General features: G+C 32.8%; 1 protein-coding gene across 2 annotated transcripts; it reads left to right on the top strand.

Annotated features, from left to right (window-relative positions):
• The first annotated feature begins 1,958 nt into the window (after nt 1–1,958).
• LOC117117364 lies at nt 1,959–9,904 on the top strand. Of its 2 annotated transcripts, none has more exons than XM_033261643.1 (6): nt 1,959–2,098; nt 2,484–2,587; nt 4,992–5,333; nt 7,867–8,020; nt 8,637–8,824; nt 9,092–9,904. In XM_033261643.1, the coding sequence occupies exons 1-6, from the start codon at nt 2,028–2,030 to the stop codon at nt 9,325–9,327; spliced, it is 1,095 nt and encodes a 364-aa protein (XP_033117534.1). In that variant the 5' UTR covers nt 1,959–2,027; the 3' UTR covers nt 9,328–9,904. The 2 variants fall into 2 exon arrangements, with proteins under 2 accessions (XP_033117534.1, XP_033117535.1); XM_033261644.1 differs by lacking the exons at nt 1,959–2,098; nt 2,484–2,587 and adding exons at nt 3,655–3,695; nt 4,079–4,182.
• Nucleotides 9,905–12,439: the final 2,535 nt, after the last annotated feature.

Here is a 12,439-nt window from a genome sequence, read left to right as displayed (position 1 = left end):
CAGCAGCTACATCAGCGCATTCTGGCATTTGACCCTATCAGGTACGGTACCCATTTATACTCCTGGGCGGAGAGAAGCAATGCAGATAAAGTGCCTTGCGAGAACATAAATGGAACAAGTGGAGGTTGGTAAACCTTTAACCAAGCCGTTCCCACTGCGCTAAATCAATTAGAGGAAGACTTGGGATGTAAAACCATTTGGTCCCTTGTAAATTATTAAGTCCAAAAATACAACCAAATAGAGTTGATAATAAGGAATCTAAAATCTAAAATCGAAGGAATACCGTAAAACCTCAAATAGAAGCCCGATGGACTTCATCTCGAAAAAAGCCCATCGCGAATTGAAGTCTCTCTGTTGTTTGCAAAAGTGGCCCTATTTATTGCTTTATAATTGTAAATTATAAACATTCATTTTGAAAAAAACACCTATCTTTACTTTGCAAAAGAAGCCCATCTCAAAAAGAAGCCCATCTCGGAAAGACGCCCGATTCGAAAAGAAGCCCATTCAAAGTTCGCAAAGAAAAAAAAAAGAGGCCAAGGGCTTCAATTCGAGGTTTTATCGTATGCATTTCACCGAAGTCAACAAACAGTAATTTAGTCAAACTTGTATTTTTTAATGGTAATGGTATAAATTTGCTGTTAATATTAAAGGTATTAGATAAGCGTGTTAGTTGAAATTACTAGTTGATAAATTTTTTCAAACATTTCTAATTTTTAATGGTGTACAGTATATACAAAGAAGTAACATTACATAGTTTAATTGATTACTGGAATTTATTAAAAAAAATAATATGCTATCGTTAACATATTGGCAGATTCTGATTATTTATTCATCTATTTTGTTTAAGCTAGCTTGTGTACTCTGTACGTCATGTACTTGTACTGGTATTTATTTTGTATTTCATATGGACAATGTCTGAAATAAAAGTGAATGAATGAATGCATAAATGAATTATTACGTTACAATTATTTACGTTACAATGTTGCTTAGTAGAGTTACTTTTATAATAAATAAGGATAATATGTGAGCAGTGTTCACACAAATATTTATATATTTTTTAAAATGAAGAAGGTAACGGTAACAACCCCACTCCTTAAGCCTCAAAGTAACTTATGAAGAGCCACGGTATTCAATCCCCGGCCCCACGGGCCAACTTCGAACCGCCGACGATTTTGATCCAGCAATGAGCATGACTTCGTAATTTACATTAAAATATCTAAAGTAGGCCTAATAGAAACATTGAAAACCCAATTAGCTTTCGAGTTAAATGTAAAAGTATCTGAGTATATGAATAGTGCCCTATGATTGTCCAGACGAGGAGGGTATACTGAGACATGTGTGGAAGTGGGTGGGTGGAATCTAGACCTTCTTGAATGTAATTTTCTACTCTGGGGAAAGGGAGACCTGGGATGTAAAACCACTTATCTGTAACATCATTAACACATGTATACAATATATAAATATATCAAATTGATGTAGTTGAGGATGACACACGACGTATGTCTCGATGGTGTAGTATAAAATCGTAGTTGTTAAAACAAACACCGGACACTTTACATAATTTGAGACATGATTTTATTCAACATACATACATAGTAAGAATTTTATGTTGTAAATTACCGTATACAATTATAATTGTATAGCATACTCGGTAAAGGTTTCACAATTGTAGTATGTTTCCTTGTACAGGACATAGAGTAGTTTTCATTCAGACTGGCCCCGGATGCCATGCTCAAATCCATGGTAGGTTATTATGCTGTGCAGCCTTTCCGTTTTATATGAAGTATGTTAATGTACCGTACTATTTAATTGATTTAACAAATAGTTTCTTGGAATATTTTAGGAAATTTACTATTAGTTCAAGGCTAATTTCATGTTAAACATCACACTCATGCAACGTCATTAGAGTTCAACCGACATTAAAACTGTCTAGATCTACGACAGTCCTAATCCACCACTAGAGACACCGGCATAGTGCGTTAAAAACCCTCCTGCTCTACTATCAATATTCCTCTTACTAACGCAGTATGCAACAATGGGGAAAATTTATCATTGTCGTCGCTTGGAAGATGGCAATAGTTGGCGCACAGTGTCCTTCGTAAGTTATTTTATTAATTTTTTTTCATTCATTCATTTGATGATGAAAGCAATGTTGCTTTTTGCGTTTGTTTAGACTCACAATCCATACATTCCTTGTTAATTGTTTTATGCTCCCATAGAACATAAAAAAATTTCAATGAAAAAAAAAATTGACATCACATACGATTTTGAGCAAAGCTAGACAAAGAAAGTGCTATAACATGAAATGTGCACGTGCAGTCATGGAGAAAATATGGCGTGAACATTTCATGAGGTAGGACTATTATTGGTTGTAATGTTATGGGTTCATGTACCCTTCTGATCCGTATCAAACAATTTTCCTCACAACAAGAAAGGCTCTATTGCTTTTATAGCTTTCTAAAATATAATTAATTATTTTTCAGTGAATTTGATTGTCCAAAAAATGCGCCATGGTGTTACTTGATATACCCAACAAGCAACGATGGTTGGAAATACAAAGATCCGCATGGAGTCACTTATGACGCAAGTAAGCATTATACATTTTGTAAAAACAATGATTGAATGAAAAATAATTTACCACTAGCCTGGAAAAAATGATGAGGAAGGGAGGCTTTTTATTTTATTTTTTAATCTGCAAGCCAAATATTACCTTTACCACATACATTTCACAAGAACTGTAAAGCAATAGTCTGCCTGCTATGTTTGTCAACACCAAACCCTAAAAGTATCCGAGTCCGATTTGCTAAACTTTAAGACCAAGATCCTAAACGACCACGACCTTTAGACAGGCTTGGTTAGTAAACAGCCCATTTGGCAAATTAAAATTACTGACAATAATCGTCGACTCCGCCTCCTTAAGTCAATATCCTAATTTTCACGGAACTCCATCTCCCGCGGGGGGGGGGGGGGTTCGGACCCCCTAACCCCCCTAAATACGGGCCTGAACATCGTTAACAATATATGTACATAATTATACACATGTATACAATATATAAATATATCAAATTGATGTAGTTAAGGATGTCACACGTATGTCTCGATGGCGTAGTATAAAATCGTAGTTGCTAAAACAAACACTGGACATTTGCCATAATTTGATACATGATTTTATTCAACAAAACTGTCGGCAAAACCATACATATTTAGAATTTTATGTTGTAAATTACCGTATACAATTATAACTGTATAGCATACTCGGTAAAGATTTCACAATTGTAGTATGTTTCTTTGTAAAGAATATAGAGTGTTTTCATTAAGACTGGCCCCGGATGCCATGCTCAGAACCATGGTTATTATACTGTAGAGCCTTTCCGTTTTATATGAAGTATGTTAATGTACTATTTAATTGATTTAACAAATAGTTTCTTGGAATATTTCAGGAAATTTACTATCAGTTTAAGGCTAATTTCATGTTAAACATCACACTCATGCAACGTCATTAGAGTTCAACCGACATTAAAACTGTCTAGATCTACGACAGTCCTAACCCACCACTAGAGACACCGGCATAGTGCGTTAAAAACCCTCCTGCTCTAATATCAATATTCCTCTTACTAACGCAGTATGCAACAATGGGGAAAATTTATCATTGTCGTCGCTTGGAAGATGGCAATAGTTGGCGCACAGTGTCCTTCGTAAGTTATTTTATTAATCTTTTTTCTTTCATTCATTTGATGATGAAAGCAATGTTGCTTTTTGCGTTTGTTTAGACTCACAATCCATACATTCCTTGTTAATTGTTTTATGCTCCCATAGAACATAAAAAAATTTCAATGAAAAAAAATTGACATCACATACGATTTTGAGCAAAGCTAGACAAAGAAAGTGCTATAACATGAAATGTGCACGTGCAATCATGGAGAAAATATGGCGTGAACATTTCATGAGGTAGGACTATTATTGGCTGTAATGTTATGGGTTCATGTACCCTTCTGATCCGTATCAAACAATTTTCCTCACAACAAGAAAGGCTCTATTGCTTTTATAGCTTTCTAAAATATAATTAATTATTTTTCAGTGAATTTGATTGTCCAAAAAATGCGCCATGGTGTTACTTGATATACCCAACAAGCAACGATGGTTGGAAATACAAAGATCCGCATGGAGTCACTTATGACGCAAGTAAGCATTATACATTTTGTAAAAACAATGATTGAATGAAAAATAATTTACCACTAGCCTGGAAAAAATTATGAGGAAGGGAGGCTTTTTATTTTATTTTTTAATCTGCAAGCCAAATATTACCTTTACCACATACATTTCACAAGAACTGTAAAGCAATAGTCTGCCTGCTATGTTTGTCAACACCAAACCCTAAAAGTATCCGAGTCCGATTTGCTAAACTTTAAGACCAAGATCCTAAACGACCACGACCTTTAGACAGGCTTGGTTAGTAAACAGCCCATTTGGCAAATTAAAATTACTGACAATAATCGTCGACTCCGCCTCCTTAAGTCAATATTATGGATTTAAAAAAATATAGTTTACGCCCAATAAAAAGGGAATTATTAGTTCTAACCCAATCTAGGCTGGAAAAGTGATGAGAAACGGAGGCTTTTTATTTTATTTTTTAATCTGCTAAAGCCAAATATCGCCTTTGGGTTGTTTGATGGTGCTTTGATATTCAAACTACATATGATTGACATAATAAAACAATATTTACTATTTACTAAAATAAATTTAAACAAAATTAAAACAAAACCTTTTTTTTGTGAAAGTTTTTTTTAGTACCATAGAAGACATGCGTGTCAGGGGTGGTAAACTAATGGTCTTTTTTTATTTGGCCTTATATGGATTGCAATTAAAAGTTTTTTATCTTTCGTATTTCATATATCCCACCACAACATATAATTATTTTGCGTCTATTTTTACATTTAAATAATAAATTCAAATAAAATATAATAATTTTCATGTTTTAAAAATGTTTGCAGGCAATAATGTTTATGAATCACCGAACTGCTACGAATTCATAGCAGTAGATGAAAAAGAAGGCACGAGATCATGTATTGATGCTCAGCAGGAATGCGAACAATTAGGCGGAAACATCACCGTAATAAACAGCATCGACGAGTGTGAGCAGTTGACAAACAACGTACTCCATATTCTAAGTATCAGAGAAGATAATACATCCAGTGTTCATGTCAAAAACCTCCCGAATGATATTAGTATGGGTTGCACAACGATTATGATTGAAGACGGATATACAATTAATGCTATAAACATTATAAATAGTGATAATACCACAACTAACACTATCGTTTGCGAATCCACGGGTAAGTAGCTATAGTCGCAGGTGGGATTGGGTCGGGTTTTTGGAATGGATAGGTTGAGACGACCTTTATTTCTCATAATTGGTATCTAAATTATTCTAGGATTTAACCGCTACAAATAAATTATATACATTATTACAGATTTTTGCCCGATATAAAATCGAAAAATATACAAATCATCAATGGTTTTCCCCAGAGATTCATCGACTTTAGGCTTACGGTTCCCGGAGCATATGAAATCTTTTTTGCTACTTTTTATTATTTGCTGGATTAGCTATCACGAAAGCAGCGAACTTAGGTCACATCAACCCTGCTGTACAGGTAATTATTAGGATCGACTAATTAAAAACATTTGGTTTCTTTAATTTTCATTATGGGGTTAAAATACTAAAAAAAATCAATTTGCACAGTAACTATTTTTTTGTTAAAACTTGTAGTTGAACACATATTTAACAATACACATAGTACAATGTAAAGTGAACAAATGTTAAGATCTTTCTTCCCCTAGTTGGCGGGATTGTCTTAGTCCTACGCTACACCCCTACGGAAATTTTCAAACGGTCCAGACTATAAATTGCATTTCTTTTTTGCAGAAATAATAGGCTAAATGCTGCAAGTAACTTGTTCTAGGACATTTGTTTTTTAATAAAGGTAATAAAAACATAAACAATCCAACTGATAACTGAATTAGGCCAAATTACACGAAGAAAGAAGTATGTTTGTGTGTATATGTATGTTTGTATATGTAAATGTATGTATATGTATATATATATATATATGTATATATACTAGATATACATTTATTATTATTAATTTTTTTTCTTTTTGTCTTGGGGTAAAATAGAGACAATCTTTGCTTCTATTTTTTATCCTAATTAAATAATTTTAGTGTTGTCCTTTTATTTATCAATTTATGTATTTTGAATAATTAATTGAATAAATGTTAATTGAATTGAATTGAATTGAATTGAAAGCACTGCGAACATAAGTCAAGCAAACAGAAATGTGACGTCATACCAATGAATCGGACTATCACGCTTACGAGATGTTTTGACCCCATAAGAGCCAATCGTGGATTGGATGGTTTTTATATTTACTTATTTTCCGATAAAACTACCCAACCAATCATACTAAGTTTTATATCAGCTTCAAGCTTATTATATTCCCTCCACGATTCCAGAGAGTTAGAACGTGCTCGGAACAGCCAAAAACCTCAAATTTCTTGAAATTCCCTATCTAAATCGGCGTGAGGAGCTGTTATATATCGGCGTTTTCCGACAAGACTGTAGATTTTTTTTCATTTCTTCACGAATTGGTAGATTAATATTTTTACAACATAATCCGCTTATGCCATTACAAGAAAATCAGATATTTTGTACCAGATATGTACTTTTATGAAAAAATCCAGTTTTCTCCAATGGTTAAGGCGACATTGGAAAGTAAATGATACAACGTTTCCATATAAGGTCCAAGATCTCGAAAAGAGGGAGTCCACATTCAGTAGTTGAGAAGCAAATATTAATATAGTAGGCACCTCCTGATTCCCGAAAATGCTTGTTCAAATTAGTGTTCACCGACAAAATAATTAGATTCCTTCTCGAATGGGAGTTGGGCTCTGTTCCTCCTGGACACCCTGTTGGCGCTGCCATTGATAAAAACCATAGCGGCATTATAAAAATTAATTTCATAACATAGGCCTAATAGAGCCGATGATGTTTACAGGATTGAATAATAAAAAGTTCATATAAATAGATGAAGTTTGAACATACAAAAATTATTGACATAGAAAACGGTCAAAGAGGACCATAAAAATTACAGTACTGTACTAAAAATTATTAACATTAGACTAAACTTTTGTTGGTCAAGCTTAACGCGTTTGTACTTTACTTTTATACAGACATGACAAAGTTGGATATAAGGAATATGTAGCTGAAGGTGTAAGCGAGTATGCTGTTGTCCAATACCACAAAACCACAACTGACGAGGTTGTGTACCAAGATATCACTGAATACCTGTACCATAATACCGCAGCAGGTAAGGTGGTGTACGACGATAGCGCAGTGGATGTGGCATACCAGAATTCAGGTAGGGTAAAAAGGGGTTTTGGGAACAGGATTTAAAAAATGCAAGAATCTTTTTACAATTTTGTTACTCTAATAACTGAAAATGTGATGCGATGTGCTTTATTGCTGTCTCTTATACACATCTATATTGAATAATAGGTAAACATTGTTTGATAGCCTAAACGAAACTGGTGAAGGCTGGTGGAGGAGGTAATCAAGTAAGAACTGTAATCAAGTAAACCACAGGCAACTTGCTTGCTTCTGTTGTTTACGTGTTACTAGAGCTTGTCTCTAATATTGAATGAAAAAGTTTAGTTTCAATTATGATTGCCATGTAGGCCTAATAGACCAGATAAAACTGCACATGCCTATCATTATTGTGTGCTTTAAGGGTATTGGTACATCTCTGAGATTTTACTCACTTTTACATGAACTTCTCTTTTGTATCTTTCATGTAAACCACCTTATTTCAGGTAAATTACCAAATTTAACAACAACCAAACCAGAAATGAAAGCGGGTCCTAACTTGTGGATTGTTGCTGTTATAGCGTCAAGTGTCGTGGTCACAATAGCAACCATTTTGTTAAGTTTAGTACTTATGCGACGCAGACAGAGAAGAAAATTAGGGTAAATGCTAATACATTTGAATATTACATTATAACGCTCAATATAATGATAATTAATGGTTACGATTATGAGTGATATGATAATGATTAAAATTACCATTATCAATATCACTGTCATTATCTTTTTTATCGTCATCGTCATCATCATCATCATCATCATCATCATCATCATCAACATTGTCATTATCATCATCGTTCTGATTATCATCATCATCTTTATTATATGTAATATTATTACTATAAATAATATATTATTATCAGTATTATTATCAATGTATTGCCATCATTAAAATTATTTATATTATCTTAATAATAATAATAATAATAATTATTATTATTATTATTATTATCATTATTATTATTCATAGTAAATTAGCAATATTATGTTTATTTTTTTTTTCATTTCATGAAAATCCAAAGTGACCAAAGTTACTATTTACAGGATTGAATAATAAAAAGTTCATATAAATAGATGAAGTTTGAACATACAAAAATTATTGACATAGAAAACGGTCAAAGAGGACCATAAAAATTACAGTACTGTACTAAAAATTATTAACATTAGACTAAACTTTTGTTGGTCAAGCTTAACGCGTTTGTACTTTACTTTTATACAGACATGACAAAGTTGGATATAAGGAATATGTAGCTGAAGGTGTAAGCGAGTATGCTGTTGTCCAATACCACAAAACCACAACTGACGAGGTTGTGTACCAAGATATCACTGAATACCTGTACCATAATACCGCAGCAGGTAAGGTGGTGTACGACGATAGCGCAGTGGATGTGGCATACCAGAATTCAGGTAGGGTAAAAAGGGGTTTTGGGAACAGGATTTAAAAAATGCAAGAATCTTTTTACAATTTTGTTACTCTAATAACTGAAAATGTGATGCGATGTGCTTTATTGATAGTCCACAATTAATATAAATATTATAAAATTGACTTTACTAAATTTTCCCCGGAAATTTGGTGGGTTATCCTTGGAGTTATTCACCCAAGTAATCCTACTCCTACTTCTTAAATTAGAGAGTTATTCATTTTGATATTCTATTATATTGTTTATCTACCAGACGTTGACAAAAGCAAACGAACTGGAAAGCGAAAAGGAATTACACATGTTACAGTTGGTGGCCAGCCTTCTGCACCATTCAATTCTCAACCATTAAGCCAGAACGACTTAGACCGCCATCAGAAAGTGACCAGTTCACCAGACTGTGTCGATATATTTTATGAAAATAGTATTCGCGCTCCCGGAAGTCAAGAGTTTCAGTTTAACGAGGATTACAGTGAAATTGATGCCAAGTGAGAACAAAAGCACAGAACCAAATAATTGATTGAAATCAACGGAATATTTTGCTGAAAACGCGATCACTAGCGTTTAATGATTGGAAATTATATTTACTGTATTTTTTTGAAAGCTTGCTATAGAACAATAGACTCAAGACTATCGTATTTAGGCTATGTTATTTGGTTAATTTATTGGTTGTTTAATTAAATATAAAACTAAGTTTTAAGTTTTATTACTTCATTGTAGCATAGACCTAAATAAAACATATATTGTAAATAAACCCCTTAAACAATAACAGAAGAATCAAAAACATTTAAAAAGTAGTAGAATTTTTAAAATATATGAGTTTGCGTATAATTGTGCATGGATAGGCCTTTTACGGACAAACCGTTAGTGATTTAGTCAAATTTGTATCTCACTGGTAATGGTATAAAGTTTATTAATATTAAAATTATTAGTTAATCCTGTTAGAATTACTAGTTGATGCATTTTCCAAACATTTCTAATTTGTATAGAAAAGTACACAATCATTACATGTTATGTTTGTTTTTGTTCATGTAAAGCGCAGAGAGGCAAATTTCTTGAATTTCGCGCTATATAAAGCCCAACTCAGACAGCGTCGGCCGACGCAGCCCGACGCGATTTGTTATCACGTCGGGTCTGTGTGAGTTGAACGCAGACGCGATGGTGTGCGTCGGGAACAGTCGCGTAGTAGAATATTTAACGTGTTTAATATTTTTCACGACGGCTTAAGACTGTCCCCGACGATAAATCGGGTCGGGCTGCGTCGGCCGACGCTGTCTGAGTTAAGACTTACATTTATATTAATAGATTACTGAAATGTGTATAAACAATAGTAGGCTATAATTGACATATATCAATTATGTTACGATTTGTCATACAGGCAGATACCTTACAAATGTTAGTTAGTAGAATTACTGTTATTTTAGTCTAATATGTGAGCAGCGTTGATAAAAATATTTGTACTGTTTGAAAATAAAAAATGGGAACAAAATGTTTACTCACAAAAAAATCGACTCTTAACGCCCTAACTTAGTTTATGTAGAGCCACTTTTGGAATTTGTATATCCTTGGCCCTTGCGTCTAAAACAAATAAATAAAAATTAATGAAGTTTTTAACTTGACAAATAGTTTGTTAATTTAAAGTCATTGGATACGAGAGACATTGATTAAGTGTAATATATTTGTATTAAACATTATAATTTTTACTGTTGCAGAACTGTTTTAATCGTTAATAAACCAATGGATGTAATAAACTTTTATTCATTCCACCACCTATGGTACACTACCGAAACCAAGAAGGCAGTGCCTTAAATTAATGCCTTAAATAAACATTCAACGGATACAAACATGGTCCTTAACTCGCCTAATTCTCCTCAGAGGTTTATTCTAGGAGCTGAGCGTTTTTGTTTTTAAAAATAACAAGAGGCAGCAGGAACCATACCAATTAGCCAAACGCTCAGCTCGTTAAATTGTTAAATTACTGTGAGCTTTAAAACAATTCTGCAACAGTAATAAGCAATCCAGATGAAACTATTCGACTATTTATGAATTTTAAAATTTCAAGTTCATGTTCCTTTCTTAACGCAATATTATGGCTTACAGCGACCTGATTTTATCTGATAAGTTTCCATGACAACCGGAATATTATTAAGGTAATAATGTTCAATGCTAACTCACCAATTCCTTCTACATAGTATATTTGTTAAATAAATATGCCTACATGTTTATTCAGTGAAACTTTCGACAGCACAATACATATATCTAGAAGTTTGTGTTGTTAATTACCGTATGCAGTTATAACATATAACATACTCGGCAGAGATTTACACAATTGTCAGCATATTTCGTTGTACAGGACATTGAGTAGTCTTCATTCGGACTAGCCCCGGATGCGCAAAACCAATGGTAGGCTATAATATACTGCAGATTCTTTCCGGTGCATATCAAGCATGTACGGTGCGCTATTTAATTGATTTTAACAAATAGTTCCTTAAAGGTTATCAGGACACTTTCTGCTGTCCATTTTATACTAATTTTATTTGTAAACATCGTACTCATAAATCACACATCATCATGTTTATTATTTACTTGCTTTCTTCTTTAAAATGTTTAAAATTATATTGTAAAGAGTGAACATAAAGATTATAACGTCACACGTCATCATATTTATTATTTATTTGCTTTCTTTTTTAAAATGGGTGACCTGTCAAGATTGCGATTTCTGTGTAATAATGAAATTTTATGCCTATATGTTTACACAACTTTTCAACGTGAATAGATAAAGTTATAGTGGGATCAAATTATGCACCAAGGTACTGAAAGCCATCAACAGGTTGAATGTCAGAGTCTCCAACTTTGATCTCAAGAGCGACTGTACCAATACGTTTTTGATTAGAACTAAAAAGAAGTGATTTACTTTTTGTTCTCTTATCTTTAATGTTTCTTCTTTCACATGCATTTACGTTGTAATAAAATTAGGCCTATATAGTAATATTATATATTCATTATATATTTTACATATTATGTAAAAAGTTGCATATAATTAAAATCATGAATAATTTAAAACATAGTAGTATATTGCTTATTTATACACAATAAAATACTTTTAAAATTAATGTAAAGACTACTACACACATTGCATACTCAGAAATGTATAATAGTAAAAATTCCAATTTATATAATATTTTCCTATGGTTTAAATGTACAAATATTAGGAAAACAAATCTAAAAATGATTAAAAGATATATAGTTTTAAATATAGCTCGGGTAGAGAGGCTATAGACCCACGGGAGGACTTATAATTTGCCTCCCTTTTCATTTAGACCGTATGAATATGAGATGCATAGAGATGTTACAGCTTGAAAAACAAATTTAGAATACAGCATGGATTTAATGATATAAATTTAATGAAAACCGTGCAAGTCCAAAAAAAACAAAAAAAAAAAAACACCTTGGCTCTGTGCGTATGTGAGACGCTTCATATCCAAGAATTACCGTATACAGTACATCCATATACAAATGTACATATATACACAAATTACACACACACCCACCCACCCATATATATATATATATATATATATATATATATATATATATATAGGTA

Source organism: Anneissia japonica, unplaced genomic scaffold (assembly GCF_011630105.1).
Source record: "Anneissia japonica isolate Jap-2015-1 unplaced genomic scaffold, ASM1163010v1 scaffold287725_len345208_cov150, whole genome shotgun sequence".
Classification (NCBI taxonomy): Eukaryota; Metazoa; Echinodermata; class Crinoidea; order Comatulida; family Comatulidae; genus Anneissia; species Anneissia japonica.
This window is presented reverse-complemented; position numbering and strand designations above follow the sequence as displayed.